At 37.0% G+C, this 25314-nt stretch overlaps 1 protein-coding gene and 1 non-coding gene across 4 annotated transcripts; one reads left to right on the top strand and one right to left on the bottom strand.

Moving 5' to 3' along the window:
* The first annotated feature begins 10913 nt into the window (after positions 1-10913).
* On the top strand, positions 10914-13413 carry LOC132624112 (uncharacterized). 3 transcript variants are annotated; one of them, XR_009576529.1, is made up of 3 exons: positions 10979-11394; positions 12417-12485; positions 12916-13413. XR_009576529.1 is itself a non-coding variant. In XM_060338939.1 (2 exons), the coding sequence occupies exons 1-2, from the start codon at positions 11089-11091 to the stop codon at positions 13305-13307; spliced, it is 687 nt and encodes a 228-aa protein (XP_060194922.1). In that variant the 5' UTR covers positions 10963-11088; the 3' UTR covers positions 13308-13413. The 3 variants fall into 3 exon arrangements, 1 of the variants encoding a protein (XP_060194922.1); XR_009576528.1 differs by lacking the exon at positions 12417-12485 and having other exon boundaries at positions 10914-11394; XM_060338939.1 differs by lacking the exon at positions 12417-12485 and having other exon boundaries at positions 10963-11394; positions 12927-13413.
* Positions 13414-22425: 9012 nt separating this feature from the next.
* LOC132625341 (small nucleolar RNA R71) lies at positions 22426-22530 on the bottom strand. Its single transcript, XR_009576779.1, has one exon. It is a non-coding gene; the product is annotated as a small nucleolar RNA R71 (small nucleolar RNA).
* Positions 22531-25314: the final 2784 nt, after the last annotated feature.

The following is a 25314-nucleotide window of genomic DNA, read 5'->3' as shown; positions in this document are numbered from 1 at the left end:
GACACAAATACGCGACTTAAATAGCACAAAAAAAAAGTTAAACCAAACTAGTACAAAAAAAAAAAAAAAACATAAGTAGTATTCACGCACGAAATTCATGCATGAAAGGACCAAACTGCAAAAATGCAGTTTTGGCCTTTCACGCACAAATTTTGTGCGTGAATGGGGTCATCAAAAAGAATTGTGGGGGCATCAAAAAAAGAACACGCACAAATTTTGTGCGTTAATGGTGTGGTTTTTTTTTTTTTTTTTTTTTTTTGCGTTACCTTTCCAATCACCTTTTTTTCATACTTTGGGCAAAGATTAGTCATGTTTTAAAATCCCAAAATATCAATATTTTATATAAAACTTAATATTTGTTTTTGCGCACAATAATGTCGGTTCATTACATCAAGTCCACCTAAACGTTTGGATCGTCGTTTTAGGGGTTCTAAAGTGCCCCGAAGCAAGTTTTGAAACTTGTAATATTTATAGGGTTTTGATTTAAGTGTTTTATTATATTTGAATGTACAAATTTAAATATTTTATTTAATAATAATTCATCCAATACGAGAGGCCTATACTAATTAAAAAATAATTAATTCCATTTAATTACAATACTAATTCAAAGCAATACAATAATAAATTACAATAACAATACAATCTTCAAGTGAAAAAATATATTTTACCCTTTCACGCATAGATTTTGTGCGTACCTAATCTGTTCCTGAAAGTGAAAAAATTATATTTTACCCTTTCACGCACAAAATCTGTGCGTGAAAGTGCAAAAATATATTTTACTCTTTCACGCACAGATTTTATGCGTGAAAGTGGGAAAATGTATTTTACCCTTTCACGCACAAGATTGTATTGTTATTGTAATTTATTATTGTATTGCTTTGAATTAGTATTGTAATTAAATGGAATGAATTATTTTTTAATTAGTATAGACCTCTCGTATTGGATGAATTATTATTAAATCAAATATTTAAATTTGTGCATTCAAATATAATAAAACACTTAAATCAAAACCCTATAAATATTACAAGTTTCAAAACTTGCTTCGGGGCACTTTAGAACCCCTAAAACGACGATCCAAACGTTTAGGTAGACTTGATGTAATGAGCCGACATTATTGTACGCAAAAAATAAATAAATTAAGTTTTATATAAAATATTGATATTTTGGGATTTTAAAACATGACTAATCTTTGTCCAAAGTATGAAAAAAAAGTGATTGGAAAGGTAACGCAAAAAAAAAAAAAAAAAAAAACCACACCATTAACGCTCAAAATTTGTGCGTGTTCTTTTTTTGATGCCTCCACAATTCTTTTTTGATGACCCCATTCACGCACAAAATTGGATGACCCCATTCACGCATAAAATTTGTGCGTGAAAGGTCAAAACTGCATTTTTGCAGTTTGGTCCTTTCACGCATGAATTTCGTGCGTGAATATTACTTATATATATTTTTTTTATATTAATTTGGTTTAACATTTTTTTTTATGCTATTTAAATCGCGGATTCCAAATACTACCATTGAGAAATTGTAAAAAGTTGTCAAATCCAAGATACCTATGGAGCCCACATAACCATGAAGTATTCCAAAAGGAGAAGAGTAAAGAAATTTAAGTGGGCCCACGTTCACATAAAGCTGCCCAAGCCCAATAGATAAGTACACAGCAGTCTAAAAGTTAGTTATCATAATAGGCTTAAAAGAATTTTATTTACGAAAAAATAATTCAAATAAAAGCAAAACCAGGGGCAAATAATAAACAAGTAAGCAGGGATGTCAACTAAATGCTGTCTGCTTCAGCTGCACACTCTCACTTCTTATACAGGAGAAAGAAATACAAAGAGGAGAATGGAAAGAATAGCAGGTCTTCTCCCCAACAACAAGGATTATGGTGGGGAATAAACGAAAATTCTTTACTCTTAATCAAAACTTCATAATCGAGCTTTGGCATGGATAAATTCCTACTATGGAGTGTTTTTTCTTTACTGAGCGTTATTTAACGTGAATCTAAATTAATCAGTTCATTAAATACAAAATAAATTTTCACTCAAAATTTCTTACTTTGTGTTTCATACAACTGACACAAATTATGTAAAACTTCTTTTTATATCACAAATTAATGGATCCAAAATTTGTGAATCCAAAAGTATAAAATTTAAATCTACTAATTTGTAAAATAAAAAAAACCTCACGCAACTTACGTCAATGTAGAAGACACAAAATAAAATTTCTCCTTTCCCTCACAGTATTTGCCAAAGTGATGTGTGGATGTTTTTTAGAGGATAAGATGAGTGAACAGGGGACAAGGACATTTCACTCGAATTAAGTTCATTTTGTCTCGCTGGAGTTTTGATTTCCAAACCACCCAATCTCACCTTACGTAGAAACTACACAATCTTGACTTATTTAATTTATTCACCAAGAGAGAATATATATAGGATACAATCTTGAACCCTAGTGAAATAAGGAAACTAAGATCCTAGTGAAACAAGGAAACTAACTAATATATGGTAATTAGTGAAACAAGGAAACTAACTAATATATGGTAATATAAAGATATTACCGCAATACCCCCCTCAAGTTGGAGCATGGGAATAAAAAATGCCCAACTTGGAAAGCAAGAAGTCAAACTGAGTTTTGCCGAAAGCTTTTGTAAAAATGTCTGTCAATTGTGAAGATGTTGAAACGTGTGACGGAGAAATCAAACCTTCATTAATTGCATCACGAACAAAGTGACAATCTACCTCAATGTGCTTTGTTCGTTCATGAAAAACCGGATTTTTTGCGATGTGCAAAGCGGACTGACTATCACAAAACAATTTGATCGCTTTGGGATGTTGTATACCTAAACTCAACAACAGACCTCTCAGCCACTTAAACTCACAAGTGACCGCAGCCATGGACCTATATTCAGCCTCTGCAGAAGATCTAGAAACTGTGTGATGCTTCTTTGTCTTCCAAGAAATGGGAGATTGACCTAGAAATACTAGCCAACCTGTCAACGAATGACGAGTAAGCGGACAAGCCGCCCAATCAGAATCACACCATCCCTGCAAAGTCAACTCACTGTCGGCACGTAACAAAATACCCTGTCTTGGTGTGCCTTTCAAATAACGGACCACTCGTAAGGCCGCTTCCCAATGTTCAATCCGGGGTTCTTGCATGAATTGAGACAAAATATGAACAGAATATGCCAAGTCCGGTCGAGTGACCCCCAAATAAATTAAACACCCGACTAATCTACGGTAGACCTCCGGATCCGACAACAAATCTCCATTTGCAAGGCCAAGTTTATGATTTTGCTCAATAGGGAACCCACTTGGCTTTGCACCTAACAATCCTGCTTCAGAGATAATATCAAAAGTATACTTGCGTTGATACAAAAACAACCCTGATGAACTACGAGCTACTTCAATACCCAAAAAATATTTGAGAGACCCAAGGTCTTTCATTTTGAAACAATCACTCAAATAGGCTTTGAAAGTTGCATGTGCAGCGGAATCATTCCCAGAAATAATAAGATCATCAACATAAACCAAGATATTAATCTGAATATTCCCTCTAGTAAATGTAAAAAGAGAATAATCAGAATAAGATTGAAGGAAACCGTACCCTTTCAAAGCAGTCACCAATTTTGCAAACCAACATTTAGGGGCCTGTTTCAACCCATACAACGATTTGCGCAAACGACACACCAACGTAGGATCTGGACTTTCAAACCCGGGAGGGAGCTTCATATACACCTCCTCATCAAGGTCACCATGTAAAAAGGCATTATGAACATCCATTTGGTGAAGTTTCCAATTTTTGGATGCTGCAATGGCTAGGAAGGCTCGAACAGTAGTCATCTTGGCGACCGGAGCAAAAGTTTCATTGTAGTCAATCCCCGCATGTTGATGATTTCCCAACACAACCAAGCGCGATTTGAGCCGTTCCACATCTCCATTTGACAAAAACTTGGTCTTGTACACCCACTGATTACCAAGTGCTTTCTTACCTGGAGAAAGATGTTCCAAAGTCCATGTACCATTGTCTTCCAATGCACATATCTCTTCTTTCATTGAATGTCTCCAACCTTCGTGTTTCATGCTTCTTTGAAGGTCTTAAGATCCTTACCCGAAATAATAGCTGCAAGAAACTTACGATAATTTACAGAAAATTGTCACAATTAATATAGTGTGCCAAAGGATAGGGAGTACCTGAGGATTGATTGTTAACAGGAGTTGTAGGGGACGGACTATTAGCAAAAACTGAGTGTGTCACATAATCACGAAGCACAACAGAGGGAAATTTCTCTCGAAAACCACGCCCCAAGCCACCTTCCACATTCGTGACTGGGGTATGATGTTGCTGCCTCCCCTCGCTGCCAGCGGGCTGTGCAGTGGCTATTGGCAGCCGCTCAGCCTCGCTGCCAGTTGGTGCTGGGTTCCCAGCGGGCTGGACAGTGGCCGCTGGCTGCAGCTCGGCCTGGCTGCCAGCAGGCGCTGGTTGGGCAGTGGTTTGCGGCTGCTGCTCGGCAGCCTCCGAACTATCAACTTCGCCCCCTAATTCATCCCCGTACACCATAAAATCACGATCAATTTCAGCACCCTCATCAAAAAAACTAGACGAAATATTAACATCTTCCGGACAAGCAAAATGAAACACATCCTCCACAAACTTTACATCACGAGAGACATTCGTATCAAGATCAAACAACCGCCACCCCTTCTTACCAAATGGATATCCCACAAACAAACACTTTCTGCTCCGACTAGCAAATTTGTCACCCTGAGTTTTTTTATTATGAGCAAAGCACAAACACCCACAAGTACGAATAGCATCAAAAGAAAGAGATTTATTGAATAAAATTTCAAAAGGTGTTTTATTTTCCAATTTGGGTGTGGGGGTACGATTTATGAGATAAGATGCAGCAAGAACACATTCACCCCAGAAAAAAATAGGCAAATTGGCCAGAAATCTGAGAGCCCTCGCAACATTCAACACATGTTTATGCTTTCTCTCTACCCTCCCATTCTGTTGCGGAGTACCCACACAAGAGGTTTGAAATAAAATACCAGTGGCGGAAAAATAATTGATCAAACAATTAAATTCTGTACCATTATCACTCTGTACAACTTTAATTGTTTGATTAAATTGTCGATCAACCATACCAACAAAAGCCATAAACATCGGAAACACTTCTGTTTTATCAACCAACAAGTAAATCCAAACAGCTCGGGAAAAATCATCAACAATTGTTAAAAAATAACGAGCTCCACACGACGAAACATGACGATATGGGCCCCACAAATCACAATGTATTTTCTCAAATATTCTAGATGCATTATTATCACTTAAAGGAAATTTGTCTCTAGGATGCTTAGCACGTAAACACACTTCACAATTCTTTGCTAAACTACTCTTATCACTACTGACATGAGGAAGCAACTTAACTACTCTCTCGGAAGGATGCCCCAATCGTCGATGCCACAATTCCAATGCGGACGTTGCCACGACAGTAGACACATGTTGCACCACGTCCGGTTTGCTAAAATAGTATAGTCCGTCCCTCCTAACTCCCGTTCCAATCAGCTCCTTCAGTGGGTCATGAATAGCACACATATAAGAATTAAAAGAGGCAATAGTATGTAAATTATCAGTAAGTTGGGGGACGGAGAGTAAGTTGCAACGTAAATGAGGCACATAAAGAACATGATGTAAGGTGATTTTATCTGACAGTCGAACAGAACCTTCCAAAGAAGCAAGCACCTTTTCATCATTAGGCAAACCAATAGGACAATCAACAGTATGGACATCAAACAACCAAGATTTTTCACTGGTAACATGATGAGTAGCATCAATGTCAATAATCCAAGAAAAAACATCAAACTTACCATTCAAGCGATTTTCGGGAATTGTAGCATTACCAAAAAATCCCGTAATAGCCTTCCATTGATCGGAAGTAAAGTGCTGACCGACGGCAGCGTTATTTGATGCGCCCTTGAAATGAGTAGGCGTGATATAGTCCCCGGGTCGGTCTTGAGGATCGAGAAAATAGGGAGAATTAGACTCAATTTTGGGTGGTGGTGGAGGAGGTACGGCGTCACCGACCATGGAAATTTACGATGAAGAGAAGAAAAAAAACGTGTGGCCTGATACCATGTAGAAACTACACAATCTTGACTTATTTCATTCATTCACCAAGAGAGAATATATATAAGATACAATCTTGAACCCTAGTGAAATAAGAAAACTAAGATCCTAGTGAAATAAAAAAACTAACTAATATATGGTAATTAGTGAAATAAGAAAATTAACTAATATATGGTAATATAAAGATATTACCGCAATAAATTACCTTACAGGCACGTTCATAGGGGTCCCCTATAATTTGGAGTCACTCGTTGACAACAAACAGTCGAAGCAGTGCCAGTGATCAGTGATGGTACCCAAAATTTGCAAATCAAAAAGAATCCTATGAGTCTATGACCATTGTCAGACCATATTATTAAAACCAAAAAAGAAAAGAAAAAAGATTTGATTCATTCTCTTTTTTTTCCCTTTTCTTTTTTGGGGTATATGATGACAAACAAACATATCTGGCTATGGAAGTGGGCAAGTAACAACAAGAGTCCCTACCAAGTTTTCGGTGGGTATGGGCTGGCAAAATACCTTTGGTTTTGTTCTACCAAGGTTCACTCACATGACCTAAACAAAATTTAGAAGATCAATTAAAACAAGAAATTGAAAGACCAACAGCCAATAGGCTTTATACAGTATTATCTCATAGAGCAAGTTTAAGTTGTCCCGAAATATGGGTTCAGAATTCTTTTCTTTTTAAGTTACTGAATTCTAAATTTATATTTGTACAAATTCAATGAGCAATTTTAAGACCGATACAAGTTTCGGACTAAAACTATTAAGATCGGTTGAACCCGTAAAATATACTCTAACTCCACTCATGTTAGTACGACTACAAGTAGGGGTGTACATGGACCGGGTTGGTTCGAATTTTTTAAATACCAAACCAAATTAATTGCGTCGGGTTTTTAAATTTATAAACCAAACCAAATCAATAAAATTCGGGTTTTCTCGGGTTATTCGGTTTTTTAGGGTTTTTCGGTTGTTTTTCCGAAAAATTCTTCATACAAAACATATGACTTTTACTTCAAATATTTCTTTAGTCCTAGTAAGATTCAACTATATAACTAAGATGTTTCTTAAGAAAATAACACAAAATGTGATATGGATGATGACATTGTATTAAAATATTTTACAAAAAATAAGTATTGCTAATTAATAAGCCATAAAGAAAATGATTTTAATCTAAGTACTAAGTTATGCTAAAATAAGTACGGCTAATAAGTATTAATTACATGATAAAGAAAAAAATTAAGCTATGTATTTTTACGCTCTAAACCAATTATGCAAAACTAAAGAATAGATATCCAACATTACTGTCCTTCCTAGTGTTAGAATTGAATTTCTTTTGTTAGCATTAGTGTTGACTTGGTTTTGATTTGGACTTTATTTGAGTTACTAACATCCATGGGATATAAAACTTATTGTATTCAAAATTCTAAGTTCAAGCTTAAAATTATATGATAAAAGACAAAAAATTATGAAAAAATTTAAGAAATATTTCAAATTACATTACAAATAAATATTTATGTATAAAATATTTTAAAAATCGAATACACGTAATGTCTGGTCGGTTTGACTTTTTTTAGCTAAAACCAAACCAAACCAATTATGGTTAGTTTTTTTTTCAACACCAAACCACTAGTCGGGTTTTTTTCTCGGTTTGATTCGGTTTATCAATTTGGTGCGGTTTGTTGGTTTGCTTTATACACCCCTAACTACAAGCATATACACAAAAGTAACACACAAAAAATGTTTTGGCTCTTATACTCTTTTTAGATCCAGTAATAAGAAATTCGGTTGGCACACCACGATATATAAGAACCGGTGTCGTGTGATCAGATGTAATATATTTAAAGAGTGGAAATAGTTTCTTCTCAAGATACAAAGTAAAATACGTACAATAAACCTAATATAGCTTGACTCTTTTCGAAATTGTGCAAATAGCGAGAACTTAGTATATCAGGATGTTCTTTATAAAAAGAAATTAACCAACCTAAAGATCCAACAACCAATTACAATGTGATTAATGCTAAAAATAGACACCCTAAACAAACTCTAAGAACGTTAATTAACCACGAGTCCTCTAGGTACTCATTGTTTTTAATAGACCAGTGGGCAGTGGCTCCTCGTTTATGGTTAGAACTTAGAAGCGCACCTAATTATGCATTAACAATCTAGCTTTGTTAAAACTGTCACCATTGTTGACAATGAAATCTGTAAGTGTCACTATGAAGCCAACACAGAGAAGTAAATATCAACTGCACATTTGTATTGAAGAGGAAGAGAGTTTTCTCAGTACAATGAGATAAGAAAAATATCTAGTCCTACAATTGTAATATATAGACTAAATAACTTTTGTCCTTCACACCTAATTAACCGCTAATCTACACACTTAAAACTAACTCCAACCGACTTAGTTAATAAGCCAGCTGGCATATCCCTGATCTTTCCTCTATTTACAATAGTGCCCCATTTCCTATATTATCATTTTCTACATAAATCATAGTACTACATATTATACTACTGTTCTTTTGCTTGCCTTTTTAATGGTACTAACATAATTTACTATGGCCAGCTCGTCCATTAAATTTTGTGCACTTTTTGGCCAAAAGATTTAGGACAATGGAAAAAGCCCGTCCAAAGTTCAAACAGTAGAAGTAGGTCAGCTGAAGTTGAATTTTTTTTTTAAAGCCATAATGGACTGGCATGCTGGGCTCATTATTCATCTTACTTATTGAATACTGAGTACGATAAAGTAAAGAAAATGATAACATCCTGGTATGGTCTGCAACATGACCAAATAGTAGATATAAATCGACTGATAAAACTGACGATCTCAACTGGAAATGATTATTTTTTACATATAATAATTAACATAAACTATAGAAGAGATCCAACTAAATAGCAATTGACACGACGGGTAAACTGTCCCCTAGAGAATGGCTGGATATGATTAAATTTTAGCAGATTAATTTTCCTATACAATAATACTATAATTTTCCCTTAAAGAATTGAGGAACAATAATTTTTTTTTGTAATCATCAAAGTCCTTTTCTTTACAATTTTTCCATAAACACAAAAACAAAAAAAGCTCGAGGTTGATTGATTAGTGTCCGGGACCCCTGAGTATCTCTTTATATTAATAAATCATTCCAACCACAAATTTGCCTCACAATATATTAGTCTGTACGCCTTAAACTAGTCACGTAAAAAAAAAAAAAAAAAGGATTAATGGCGATACAGCACATGATGCTTTATATATATAGGTGGTAGAATCACTCACATGTATCCATTGATACTCTTAGATCTCACTAATCCAGACTTCAGGGATCTTGACAGAAAGTACGTGACAAATTAACTGTTTGTAATACAATAAATCAACTAATCTCAATTTTAAACAATAATTAGAGATCAATTGTACCAATTCCTTACATTTATTTTGCTCTATAGATCTGTTCGGACCAACATAATTGTGCAGTTAGTAACGAATCCAGATACCATAGTTTTGAAAAGAGAGTGAATTCTGAAATATATATATATATATATATATATATATATATATATATTTCCAATTTTAGTTTTACTTATTTTCATACATATATGAATGATACAAGTCGAAAAGTGTGAATTTTGTAGAACAACCAAAATCTCTTTGACCCGTCACTGCACGATGGTGTTTGAATAAGCTTATAATCAAATTAACTTATGTAAATACTTTTTGACTCACTTATACATTTGATGAACCCAAAAAATGTTTATAAGCTAAAGTCCAGTCAAAAATCATAAGCTATCACCCCTAACTTAATAACTTTTTAATTTATAAGCACTTTTGGTTTGACCATTATTTTTACTTTATTCCTAATAAATTTTGTAAGATCCTCCATATGTCTTTCCCAAAACAAAATTACATCTGTTTTCATGTAAGGATATATACTTTTAAAATTAATATATTTTTAAAATATATTTAAGGGCATTTTAGTCCTTTAAATAGACATATGCTAATCAACACCTTTTTTAACAAAGTATGCGGATTGATTATTATCCGTCTCAACACATCTATCCAAACACATAATTGTTAATTTATAAAATCAACACTAACATTTAAAAATACTGCAATGTACATTAGGTAAGTCCATTGTTTTCTTAAATTTTAACTTATATAAACTAATAGCGTAAATCCCCCCCCCCCCCCCCCCCCCCTAATTAGAGGCATATGCTAATCAACACCTTTTTTAACAAAATATGCGGATTGATTATTATCCGTCTCAACACATCTATCCAAACACATAATTGTTAATTTATAAAATCAACACTAACATTTAAAAATACTGCAATGTACATTAGGTAAGTCCATTGTTTTCTTAAATTTTAACTTATATAAACTAATAGCGTAAATCCCCCCCCCCCCCCCCCCCCCCCCCCCTAATTAGAGGCGAAGGTAGGTTGGGCCGAGGGAGTTCATTCGAACCCCCTTCGGCAAAAAATACACTGTATATACAAGATTAAAATTAATTTTTATGTAAATATAGTAGATGTCGAGCCCCTTAACTTCTTTGTGCGTTTACTACTTTATATTTTTGAACCTCCTTAGTAAAATTTTTGACTCCGCCGCTGCCACTAATAGTACAACATAACTTGTATAGGTGTAAGCTTGTAGCATATTATTTCTCTATTTGTTAAGTAATCTTAAATTAACATTACGGTGATATACATATTACTATAGTTTAATTTAGCCTGACAATACAAAAATATTTTACACCGTGAGCATAAAAATAAAAATTATTTTTGGGGCAACGAAATACGGGAATTAGTTAGGCCCACAGAAAATTGGTGCACAACGGATAACAATTTGCTACTACGTAAGTCCTACATAATCTATTCCACTTCACACCTTATAGGGGAGAGACAACCAAAAACCAACAAACATTCATCTAACTCAAATACACTCTCTTTAACTTGTTAGCAACCATGGGGACTGATTCAATTTACCGGCGGTCGCCATTTTACGGCTGTATGTCACCGTCATGTATTCCGGTGCACGAAGAATATTCGCGTATAAACGAGTGTCGCCGGGGAGGACGTGGCAGCTATGGGAAAACATGGAGAAAGATGCTGAAGAAATTGGTGAATGAAGGGAAGAATGTGTATGGAAAAAAGACTTTGATGTTTCACTATGATGCAGTTAGTTACTCGCAGAATTTCGATGAAGGATGTAATAAAGATGATTATCCTATACGTCATCACCAAGTGTTCAGAGATTTCAGAATTACTAATGTACGGAAGTAAATACAGTTTTTTTTTTGTTTTTTTTTTTAAATCAAGCATAAGATTAGTATATGTATATCTTTCATGATCAAGTATCAAATATAATGCAAGCTTTGGCTGAATTTTCGTTCACATTGTTTATGATTAGACTATCTTTTCTTCTTAAGGACCCGTTTGGCAATGAGAATTATTCACTTTTTTTGAATTTTTTTTTACCTTTATTTGAAAATTAGCGCTTGGTCATAAAAATTTCAAATTGTATGTGGAATTAGGAAACACCTAATATCTTGATTTCAATTTTTTCACTTTCAGTACATTCAAACAAAATATTTTTTGAAAAAAGGTATAACCAAATACAACTCCATCTTTAACTTCAACTTAAAAAATTTCAAAAAAAATAAAACATATTTGGTTTCTATGCCAAACGCCTATTTGTCTCCTTCTTTCTCTTTTGGGTGTCAATTTCAAGGCATCGGTCACTTGTAGTTGTAGATCAATAATTTCAGTCATTCAATTCAAACTGCAAAGCATCGTCATAATCCTAGCTACTCGTTCATGGCAATATATGATCTAGTTTCTAGTGAAGCGCGCTGTGGGATGGGATAGGTAATTGGCTTGCTCAATTTCATCTGCCAATCTATAATTTAAATTTGTAAATTGAGGTTAGTATATTTTAAACTCACGAAGATATGATTCTAGATAGGAAAGTGTGGAGGTCGAGGATTAAGATCGGAGATTGTGATAGCCTAGTATTCTCTTTATTAGTAGTATTAGTTAGTAATTGTGTATATTCTTTTCTTCGAGGTGTACTACTATCTATTCCTTCTTTTGCTTTTATCTTGCTACTTTGTTACCATATTTTTCTTGATATCATGCTTCAAATCTTTTTTTTTTTTGAGCCAAGGGTCTATTGGAAACAGTCTCCCTACCCTCACAAAGGTAAGGGTAAGGTCTGTGTATTTACATCTTATCCTTCTTAGACCCCATTTGTGAAAAATACAGTGGGTATTTTGTTGTTGTTGTTGTTGTAGATTATAATTTATGAGCTCCATTGACATCATTTCATCATCAGTTGGAGCAGTTAGATAGGAATCCCGATGGTAAGTCCTTTGACATTTTTATAAGGCGGAATAGTCTGGGAGACCCCTGTACTTGTCCATTTTTGTCATCTTGGTGCTCATACTTGCATGTTTGTCAACTGAATCCCTCTACCCATAAAAAAATGAGCATTTTAAACACTTCTCATCCTATGTGGCATTTCTGTCAGCTGTTCGTGTGATACGCTCGCTTTAGGCGAGTGAGGCCTTGTAAAAAGGCATTAACGGTCAATTTTTGGCTTTTAAAAAGCCACCTTCTTCCCCAAACACTTATCCACCATTTTTGAACCAATTTTAAGCTCTATCCCATAATCTTATCTCAAAATTTCTTCCCCATTTTTTCTTTTCTTTTCTACATTTATTCTTCTTGTCCAGTGCAGTGCTGCTTACAAGTTGTTTTTTTTCTTTCTCTAAGTCGAATTTCTTTTCCAAGAAATTGTGAAGGTACGATTTTGCTATTGTGGACTTGTTGCGGATCTTAAGATGTCCAAGACACCAATAAATCTTGGAAGAAGGTTTTGGGGCTGCCAAAGATATGCAAGTGGTAATGAATATGGCTATTTTCGATGGGTTGATCCGGCTGATCCAATATGCCAAGAACAATACAACATACTAATAAACTCTACAAGTGTTGGTAGGGAAGGCATGGAAGGTCGACTTGCTGCATTGTTGCCACAGTTATGGTTATTGTTCTTTGGTTCCTTATCTTTTGTATGTAAGATTAGTTTTCTAGTTCAGTTGTTTAGGCTTGTTATTTTCAGTTGGAGAGAGCTGCAGGCTGTGCGTCCACCAAACACAATATGCAGGGACCTGGTTATTTACTAGTTCTCTTTCGCAATGCAGTAAGTACAGAAGGCGAGATTTTAGTGCGGAAAACTCTTTGCTCAAAAGATTAAAAACCACGACCTACCCCAGTAGGATTTCAACTCCACTACACCGAGCAACTTTAGGTTACAACTCTATCGTAAGCTAGGAACTAACTCACATAATCCCTCACCCTTACAATAACACTTATGTAACCTAGGAACTAACTGCTATAATCCCTCACCCTTACAATAACGCTTATGTAACCTAGGAACTAACTCCCATAGTCCCTCAACCCTGGCAATACTCCGATTGCAAGCAACTCCACTTAGCTAACTCTAGCTAGGGACACTAAGGTCGACTACCTCTTAGCCGGACCCAACTAATACACCTTAGACTAACACTAGCCAAGGGTATCACTTAATAAATTGAAAGGTAAATTGCCTAACAACTACTAAGAATTTGAAATATCTACAATAGCTTCTTGTAAGAGAAGAGTAGGTTTACAAGTAAAAGCACATGAAAAAAAGCTTAAAACAAACTAGGAGACTAAAGAATCTTCAGTGTTGGAATCATGTCCTTCAGTTTGTGATTCACTTTGTTGAACACTTGGAGAGTCTTCCGGCGGCTGCACCTTTAGGGTGATTTTTAAGTTTTCCAAGTGATACACAATATGTTGTAACATATTGTATATATAGTAGGAATCATGTGGGATGGATGTAGACCACTCATTCAAAAGTGTGACCTAAAGCATGGGCCAGCTCACTGCTGTACTGGTGTGCAGTGAGTAGCTCGGCTTTACAACTATCTCTGCTGACGGTGCATGGTACATAGAGAGCAGATCACAGACGAGGTCTCTATCTGGTTCTAAATCAGTTTGACAATCATCAAAACCAAAAACACTTGAATTTATCAATTTCCCCCTTTTTGATGATGACAAACTTATAGACGATGTTCCCCCCGAGAACCAGTTTCCCATTTGTTTGATAACAATCAACCTAGGAAACCATAGAAATCAAAATCAACAAAAGGGAAAAACAAAGGGATATGGGAAATTAGGGATGAGGAGATAGAAGGATAGATACTTGACCCAATTGGTAATGAACCCTATAGGCAAATCTAAGTATATGAAACCTAGACCCTCCTATTTTGAATTCAACCAAAGAACCAAAGCAATTTGAATCAAATTAGAATACTCAATTTGAATCCACAAATGAGCAATCTAGATGAATTTAATAGATAAGCAATTCACTTTGCCACAGGAAACCACAATTAATATAGGTAACCAAACAAACTATATTAATGACTAAAATCTCTTAATATGAGTTCACACAATATTCAAGCTAAGTCTTCCAAATGGATGAAAACAACTATTTATACTAATGTCTATTACACCAAAAGGCCCTAAAGTGGCTCTTTTGCAAAAATAGCCACATAGGTCTTCAATTGCACCCAAAGACCCATATTTTGCAAATAAGGCCTCCAATTACAAAGTTAGCCTCATATCTTGCAATCAAGACCTCCAATTGAAATCTTAACCTCCAAATTGCGAATATGACCTCCAATTGCAATCTTAGCCCTTGATTGCACTTTTAGCTCCTTTGTGCATCTAGCCACTTTAGGTAGTAGCCCTCTCTTCCACTTGCCAAGCTATTTTCCAAACGCCATTTGCTCTCTTACGTGGGTCCACAAGTATCTCCAATTTCCTCTTCCATGCCCTTGAGCCATTAGCGCCAATTATACCCTTTAGGATCATATCATCCTTCCCTTCTTGGAAATGATTCGTCCTCCCTTGAAAAAACCAAGGGAAGATAGACGAAAACATAGTCCTCAAGGCATGAGAGTTAGCACACAAAGCAATAATCATACTTTCATTCCAAGGATGGACAAACTTGTAGTACAACCACACATCAACAACCATCATAAGCAATGAGAAAACTAAGATGCCCATGCATCTAAGATAAGAGACAAGGGGTCTAGTAGACATGAAGCAAGGTTGACCTCCCTTAGGACTAAGTGCAAGATTTAAAGCAATATTATCCAAACCTAGAATTTCATTCATTGCACTAATCCTGTCCAAAAGTGTCCACATTTTCAAAACATGAAAATAGCATGAAACACTGAGGTCATAGACATAGACATGTCTTAAGTCACCTTGCACAAATCCATCATGTAAATGTACCATTATACCAAGTGGTAGCACAAGACAAGCATCGCAATCAAAGAAATGGTAAGGAAAGGCATCACACAAGACATAGGTGACAAGTTGTAGACTAGTGTTATCCTTCCCTTTGAGACAACTGATTCCCCAAAACGCATTACAATCCCTCAAAAAGAGAGTTATATTAATAAGGAAAGGATCATCCACCCATAATGGGTTCCCATAGGCTTTGTTATTCCCATAAAAAACCAAAACTTTCACAATACAAGGCATATAGTCATGCAATCTATGATCAACAATCATGTTACTATCAAGCCAAACATTATCCTTAAAGAGAGAATGTGTAACTAAAAGTTGAAAATGAAAGCAAGAAAATCCACTCTCAAAACGATCAATAGCAACATAAGTGCTCACACTAGGTGGACACAAATTGATTTTGCAAGAAGAGTCAATTGGGTCATCATAAGGATCAACTAGTGTGAAGGCACTCTCAACAAGGACATCATCATTAATTAGCAAAGATTCAAGATGCTTCAAACAATACATCCTCACTCAATTGTCGATTAAGCACAAAATGTTCCTTCTCGTTCGTTAGAGTATAAGGAATAGCTTTGTTACTTTGGAGTTCAAGCACATGTCCTTTGTTACCTTGGTCAAGTTCCTTGCATTGACTTTCCTCTTCGGAGGAGGTTTGAAGTACTTCACTTTCCAAAGGGACTTGGTGATCTTTGGGCATTGTTTCCTTGGGATGATCATCTTCATGAGTACCTACAAAGGAAACAAGACAACTAGAAAAAGTAGAATGGTTAGAAGGGTTAGTATGAGTTGGTGATAACTCCCTCACATCACCACATATCACCTCTCCACCCATTATGCCCTTTGTACAAAATTTTGGTTTGGCAACCATACACTTTTTTCCTTTCTCTTGAGTTGAACCTTGTTCTCCTTGAGCAACCAAGGTATCCTTTTCATTAACCTCCGTGTCCCCATTTTGAACCCTCTCACGGAGTTCCTTTATGATTCTATAGTCTTCACTAACCTCACAGGGAGTCGAACGAGCAAGGGTGAGTTTCTTGTCATCCAACACAAATGAATACTTGTTGGATCTTCCACTATATTGAGGATCCCTTTCAAATTGCCAAGACCTACCAAGCAAGAGGTGACATGCTTGTATTGACACCATATCACAGAAGAGTTCATCTTGATACCTACCAAAAATTTGATAACGGCTTGCTTGGTTACCCTCATCTCACCACATTCATTGAACCATTCGAGCTTGTAGGGGCTAGGGTGTTTTCTTCTAGGGAATTTCATAGTCTCAACCAAAAATTGGCTTACGGCATTGGTACAACTCACACCATCACTGATCAATTTACACACCTTTGTCCACTATCTTGCACCTAGCATGAAACAAATTCTCCCTTTGGTTAATCTCCTCTCTCGCTAGTGCCCCTATGGCTTTTCTAACTACAATAGCAAAATTCAATCTTTCTTCCATCTTTTTCTCAATATCACTTTTGGCATCTCCCTCATTCTCACTCTTTTCTCCATCATTATCAACACCAATCCCGTTCTCATCTTCCTCATCGGTTTGGTACCCATCTCGCAAGACCATAATTGCTCTGCTAGTAGGACATTCACTTGCAATATGTCCTTCACCTTGGCATTTGAAACACTGAATGGTAGATGGACGAGGGAAGTTAGGTTTAGCATTGTTACCTCCTTTGGCTTGGTCGTCTCCTTTAGCTTTGTAGTCAAACGTGGCTTGAGGAGTGGGAGTAGTGACCTTGGGCTTCTCCCAAGTGGACGTCTTCCACTTCTCTTTTCGTTGGTTCCAAGTTGAAGATGGAGTGCTCTTGGCTTTGTAAGCCTTTTCGTCTTTCAATTCCGCTTCAACCTTGGAAGCATCATGAAAAGCTTCCTCTAAGCTATTATAAGTTTGTAGCCTCATGGGTTTAGAAATCTCCTGACTTAAGTTGGCTACAAATCTTATGAGTGTAATTCAAGTGCTCCTTAATCTTGGACTTCATCCTTAAGTTTTCGAACTCATCAAAGTACTGCTCAACACTTTTGGAGCCTTGCTTCAACACGTATACCTTCTTGAGTACCTCTTGAAAAGTAAGTTGGAGGTAGATACCTCACTTCCATGAGCCCAATCAACTCATCCCAAGTAGGAATATCGAAAATTTGACGTTGAGCTCTATCTCGCTTCTTAGATTCCCACCAATTTGATGCATATCCCTCAAATTAGTTGAGGGCATACCTTGCCTTCAAAGCTTCAGACACATTGTTGGTGAGGAATATCCTCTCACTTTGCAACTTCCACTCAAGGAACTCTTTTGGGTCACTATTTCCTTTCAAGTTTTGATCATTGTCCCCACATGCTTCATTTCCTTGCCATCTCCCACGGTCTTGATGACCTTGGAACCTTGCAAAACCTCCTTGCCTTCCTCTACCCCGGTTTTTCATCTCCCAACGCCTTTCTCCGTGCCTTGGTTCATCCCACTACCTCTCTTGGGCAACTTCCTCCGCTTCTTCATCATAAAGAGGGTTTTGGAATTGGTCTTGGGGTGGTTATTGGGGAACATGTGGAACATTTTGTGGGGTTCTTTGGGGTGCGGGTTCAGTTTGGGATGTTCGGTATACTTGGGGATAGGTTTGTCGATTGGTGTTTTGGGTATTAGATGGTTGTTGTCGTGGAGCTTTTGGGTTAGGTGAGGAACTGGTAGGTGGGAAGCATAATGCTTGTATTTTTCCGGGTGTAATGGTTGGAGTAGTTTCCGCATTTTTGCTCAAATCCCCTTCAACTTGAGAATGGGGAGTGCCCTCTCTACTTGAGGTCTTAACTTGCACCACCTTCACCTCCAACCTATCTATCCGCTCTGTCAATCCTCCCACATTCGAAGTCAATGTCGCTAATTGACTAATGATCTTGTTCAAAGAATTCACCATGTATGATGGTTCCTTTACTTCTTGAGTACGATCTCCTTGATTAGACATTATGACCTGAAAAACTAGCAAACAATGTTAGTAATAGAAACCTCATGTCACTCGTATTGAACTGTTAACCTTATCACACTCTGTGCTTTTTCGAAGTTGTTGATGAATTGCTCGTCCAATCAAATACAAACGTTGCTTATCCTTTGTGGTAGAATAGATTCTTGTTTAGATGAATGACGGACGACTCAAAGCAAAACGGATGAGATCCAATAAAGTTTCGACGAAATAAATGGAAAAACATAAGAAGAATTGGCACGAATGACTCATGGACTCAAAGAACTATCCAACAACTAAGTAAGGATGATTACTAATCGTTAGTTAGTTTATAGAATCAAGGAAGGAATTAGGAATGGAATCGAAAGAAAATTAGAGTTGAAAAAACTGAAAAGCGCAACCCGCTAAACCTGTGCACAATCTGCCGCTTGTATGTACTCTCTGCTAGGGCAATCTGGAGCTAGCAAATGATGCAACCAAAATTCTCAATTCTCTGTCAAGGTTTGCTGCACCAAGTGCTTTTAGCAGGTGCTGCCTGCGACGCAACCTGCCACTTGCAAGTGTTGCCTACGGGACAACTTTTGTGATTTTATTTTTTCTCTTGGGATTTGTTTAGATGCTTCTTTTTCTGATTATTCCTTGTACTTGGGCCCACTAAACCTAGTATTTTCCTTTTTGGGCTAGAAAAATACTTTTCAAATTTTGTACTTGAGTTTTTAGGAATCGAATCTTCCTTTTTTGCTTTCTTCTTCACTATGAATCTATGAATATCCTCAAGAACACTTAGAACACCCAAATTTTATAGAACCTTCAAATCAACTCAATTTGCTCCCAAAATATAGATCTAGCTTCTCCTCAATGTACAGAACAAAGCCCAGCCTAAATTGAAATCAATTGGACTTCCAATCAACAAGACCCAATTTGGTGTTCTTCAACCTTGAAGGTCCTTCAATGGAGATTTTCCCAAAACACCTCCAAACATTTCCAAACTTTGGATTCAAGTAGTTTTGATCTTTCTAAACTGAAATCTAATAACTATAACACTCAGATCCAACAACAAATTTGATTTTCAAAATTTTTGGATGATTTTTTTTGTTTTGCTCAATCTATGCACAACCTAGGATTAGAAATTGTAGAAAGAATCCCCTAGCCTAAGCTCTGATACCAAATGATAACAATCAACCTAGAAAACCATAGAAATCAAAATCAACAAAAGGGAAAAACAAAGGGATATGGGAAATTGGGGATGAGAAGGTAGAAAGATAGATACTTGACCCAATTCATAATGAATCCTATAGGCAAATCTAAGTATATGAAAATCCTATTTTGAATTCAATCAAAGAACCAAACCAATTTGAATCAAATTAGAAGACTCAATTTGAATCCACAAATGAGCAATCTAGATGAATTTAATGGATAAGCAATTCACTTTGCAATAAGGAAATCACACGTAGTGTAGGTAACCAAACAAACTATATTAATGACTAAAATCTCTTAATATGCGTTCACTCAATATTCACACTAAGTCTTCCAAATGGATGAAAACAACTATTTATACTAATTCCTATTACACCAAAAGGCCCTAAAGTTGTTCTTTTGCAAAAACACCCACATGGGTCTTCAATTGCACCCAAAGACCCATATTTTGCAAATAAGACCTCCAATTGCAAAGTTAGCCTCTTATCTTGCAATCAAGACCTCCAATGGCAATCTCAGCCCCATAGTTACACATTTAGCCACTTTACGCATCTAGCCACTTTGGGTAGTTTCCCTCTCCTCCACTTGCCAAGCTATCTTCCAAACGTCATTTGCTCTCTTACGTGGGTCCATAAGTATCTCCAACGTCCTCTTCCATGCCCTTGAGCCATTAGCGCCAATTATGCCATTTAGGATCATATCATTGTTCCCCAGCGAAGCAGACCATCATTTTCAAGGCACCCGCAATATGTTAGCAACAACAAAAAATTTTCCAACTGGAAGACCAGAGCGCCACATTATCAGTACATCTTGATGTGGCGTGATTTTACGCCACAATTGATGCTTTTCTGCTATAAGTTTTACTTGTTTTTAAGCAAGTCTATGTGATTTTACGTGGTTTTTAGTGTTTTTCAGGAAACGGAACAGATTCGGAATGAAAACAGTTGAAAGTCCAGAAGTGGTCGTAAACTCAGTTTACGGTTCGTATTCTCAAACACGAGCCGTATTCCATGGGCGTACTAAATAATAAGAAGAACCATAAAGGCAGGATGAGGGAATGGTGATTTACGAACAACTTTTACGGACCGCATTCCACTTTACGGTCCGTATTTCAAAGCGTGTTTAACCATTCGAGCATCTGGCAGAAAGTCAAAGTTTTGAAAGTTGAAAGACGACTGGGCAGCTTACGGACCGTAAACCAATTTACAGTCTGTATCTCAAGAGATTGAAGTTGCTCAAAACTGGAAGGAAGACTTGGTCGTAAACTGGTTTACGGTCCGTATTTCACTTTACGGAACGTATTTCGTATCGACGGGGACCAAAGTGCAAATCTGCAACTTTCACATTTTCAGAACCTATAAATAGTCATTGTAGGGTTTTAATAGTTATCGGTTAATATATTTTGACTTTTGGCTTAGAACATTAAATACTCTCTAGTTTTTGAAGGTTCAAACATCAAATCAAGTATTATCAATTCCTCTTTTCTTCCAAAGTAAGCAATTATGAATTCTTCAATTTCTTATTTCTTGTTCTTTGTCATGAGTAGCTAAATTCCCTTACTACGGTTGTGAACCCAATGATGGGTGTTGTGTGATTGAGTTGTGATTGATATACGCATAATGGATTATTAGGGTTTATTTATTCTTCATTCTTCATTCATAATTAATGGTTGAAAACATTTATTAAAGCCATAAACCTTGATTTATTTGGGAAAATAATTAGGGTTGGTAAGAATAAATAACAAGGACTAAAAGCTTTAAACTTTGTTTAATAATTTCACTTAGGAATAAGAAGAATTTACTTGGCATGATTCATCGTTCTTCATAGTTACTTTCTTATATTTGGAAAAATCATAGAAAGAGATAATCTTTATTTATTGGAAAATAGTAGAGATTCATATAGAGATTAAGTGCATTCATATAATGATCCATTAGAAGTATATCAAGATCAATACCCATGATCATACACCCTATCTAACGGGGACACAACCTTAGTTTCTTTTACCACAAATTTCCACCAAAGTAAGTAGATAACAATTAGTCATAGAAAAACCAACTATTACCAAAACCATCGGATTAAAACATTAGACCTAAAACTTAGCATCCTACGACTTTAGTAACCTTTTCACACCATATTCCCTGTGGGATTCGATCCCAACCTTGTTGGGTTACTATATTTGACAACGTCCATGTTATACCATTTATAGGTGTAATTTGAGCGTAGCAAATTTTAGCGCCGTTGCCTGGGAATACGGTTCTGAAATTACTAAATAGTGTTTGATTTAATTGAAGTCTTTTGCTTATTCCATCACACCTTGTTTTCTACTCTGAGTAAACCAGGTGAACATGAATCAGAATCAGCAAAATCAACGTGCTGGCAACTAGGGGAATCGGTTGAACAATCAAGCAAATGAATCAGATGATGAGAATATTTTCGCTGATTTTGTTACGGAGGAGGACTATGAATCAACTATTGTTCAGCCTCGAGTTGCAGCTGCTAGCGTGAAAATTGACTCCTCTCTATACCAGTTGTTGAAGCTTGAGGGATACTTTTGGAACTCTACCGAGAATGACCCTCAACGTCATTTGTAGAATTTTGTGGATGTGTGTGCTAATCACATCCAGAACAACATTCCACAAGATGCTATTCGGTTGAGGTTATTTAAATATTCCTTAACTGGGGAGGATAGAACATGGTTTGAGAAGCTGCCCCGAAATTCGATTACTTCATGGGCAGAGATGGTGACTACTTTTCTCACAAAATGGTACCCCCCTAGCAAGAAGGCTGAAAGTCGTGACAAGATATATGAATTTAAGCAGCGACTGGGGGACAACTATATGAAGCCTGGGAGAGATTCAAGGTGTATTTGTAGAAGAGCCCGAATCATGGTTTTCCGTAACACATATTAATAGAGAAGTTCTACCAAGGGATAGATCCAGTGACGCAGTCAGTTGCTAATAATGCAGCTGATGGTTGTTTCATGAACAAAACTTATCGACGAGTGACCAACATATTTAACAAGCTGACGACTCATAATCAGGCTTGGTACTCAAACAATACTGATGTGGTACCGTATGGTAGTGCTATGATCCAGAATATAGTAAAGGAGAATCCAGACACCCAGCAAACATTGGCAGAACTTGCAACAAATATTTCCTTGCTAACGAAAAAGTTTGATGAATCCCAGATCAAGAAGGTAAATGTTTATGAGGATGTACCATACTCAAGATGGTCCGTTCCATTATGGGCCACCTATGCAGGTTGAAGATGCTAATTATGTTAATAACTTTCAAGGGGGTTACCAAAGATAGAATTATCAAGGTGGTTATCCGAATCAGAATCAATGGAGACCTCAGCAAGGTCAAGGTACTTATAACAACTCTGGGAACTACAACAATAATTTTGGTGGTGCGAACCAAGGGAGCTACAACAACAGTAAAATTTTTAGGAACAAGAGTTCCAATCTAAGTCTGAAAGGACTTTATCTGGGCTGACAGAAACAGTGGGTTCCCATACAGCGGCTATTCAGAAGCTTGAGTCACAGATGAGGGATATTTCTAGAGAGCAGCACCCTCCTAAAAAGGGAGGACTTCCGAGTGACACTATTCCAAATCCAAAGAATGGGGGAGGCGGTGTAGACCGTGTGTTTGCCATCGCTACTAGGAGTGGTAAAATACTCCATGGGACTGATGAGAAGGTGATTGATCTTGAGCCGATAGATGAAGAGAATGAGGTGCAGTCTGAAGCACCCATTATTGTTGATGAGAATCCTACTGACAAGAAGGTTATTGATATTCCAGAGATGGTGAAGGAAGCTGATAACACAAGCAAGCAGATTGTAAAAGGGGCTCTCCGCCCTTTGATGCAGCTTTTCAAATCTAAACCTCCCTTTCCTCAAAGGTTGGTAAAGAAGAAAGAAGATGCTAAGTTCAAGAAGTTTTATGATCAGTTGAAGCAGTTATCTCTAAATTTTTCCTTCTTGGAAGCTCTCAAGGAGATGCCCGATTTTGCTAAATATTTGAAGGATCTGCTGACCAAGAAGAAAACGGTTCAACATGAAACCGTGAGTTTGACTCACACTGTGAGTTCCATCATTTCAACTACAACTGTTCAGAAAAAGAGAGATCCTGGGGCGTTTACCATTCCTTGTTCTGTTGGGCACCATGATTTTGCTCGTGCTTTGTGTGATAATGGGGCGAGTATTAATTTGATGCCCCTTGCTATATACAAACAATCTGGTTTGGGGATGCCAAGGCCAACTACTATGAGGTTACAAATGGCTGATAGGTCTATCAAAAGACTTGTTGGGGTTGTTGATGATGTAATTGTGCGGGTTGGTGACTTTATGTTGCCCGTTGATTTTGTGATTCTTGACTGTGCTGTCGATCAGGACATTCCTATTATTCTGGGGTGACCTTTCCTTGCTACAGGGAGAGCTCTGATGGATTCGGAGAAAAATGAAATCAAGTTCTGAGTCAACGATGAAGCAGTGGCGTTTCAGGCTAGCAAAGGGATGAAGTTACCAAGTGCTTATGAGAGTATTTCGGTAATTCATTCGTTTGATATTGTTGATGAAGCAGTGGAGTTCATGATAGAAGAAGAGAGTTTGGGTGAAGTTCTAGCTGGTATTCTTGTGAATTTCGATGCTGAGGACATGAAAGGTTGTGTGGAGACAATTAATTCACTTGTTGGGTTGTGATCATATTCCTATCACCCAAAAAAGCTGAATCTCGATCTGGAAAATAGAACAACTCCTCCAGCAAAGCCTTCGATCATTGAGCCACCTAAGTTGGAGATTAAACAACTCCCATCACATCTGAAGCATGAGTTCCTTGGTCCGGATAATACATTGTTAGTGATTGTTTCAGCTCTACTGACTGAGGAGCAGATTTTACAGCTTTTGGAGGTGTTGAGGGTGTATAGGCGTGCTATTGGTTGGACCATAGCAGACATTCGAGGTATTCCATTAGGATCTGTGAGCATAAAATCCAGTTGGAGGAAGATAGCAAACCGAGTGTAGAGCATCAAAGGCGACTGAGCGAGAATGTACAAGAGGTAGTCAAGAAAGAGATCATCAAATGGTTGGGTGCGAGAGTGGTTTACCCAATCCAATGTGTTCCTAAGAAGGGCGACATCACTGTGGTGCCCAATGCAAAGAATGAGTTGATCCCAACTAGAACTGTAACCGGATGGAGAGTTTGCATGGACTATCGCAAGCTCAACACAGCCACATGCAAGGACCATTTCCCCATGCCTTTTATTGATCAAACGCTTGATCGGCTAGCGGGGCGTTGCTACTATTTCTTCCTTGATGGTTATTCGGGCTACAATCAGATCAACATTGCTTTAAAAGATCAGGAGAAGACTACGTTTACTTGTCCTTATGGGACGTTTGCATTTAGCCGGATGCCTTTTGGTTTGTGTGATGCACCAGCTACTTTTCAGAGGTGCATGATGTCAATCTTCTTTGACATGGTAGAGGATTTCTTGGAAGTATTCATAGATGACTTTTCTGTTGTGGGTGATTCATTTGAAGATTGTCTTGGCCATCTGGGTCAAGTGCTAAAAAGATGTGAGGAGACAAATCTCGTGTTAAATTGGGAGAAGTGCCATTTTATGGTGAAGGAAGGAATCGTCCTCGCTCACAAAAGCTCTGAATAGGGAATCGAGGTTGAT

The sequence above is a fragment of the Lycium barbarum genome, chromosome 12 (genome assembly GCF_019175385.1).
Source record: "Lycium barbarum isolate Lr01 chromosome 12, ASM1917538v2, whole genome shotgun sequence".
NCBI lineage: Eukaryota > Viridiplantae > Streptophyta > Magnoliopsida > Solanales > Solanaceae > Lycium > Lycium barbarum.
The sequence above is the reverse complement of the archived record's forward strand: the minus strand, read 5'-3'. Positions and strand labels throughout refer to the sequence as shown.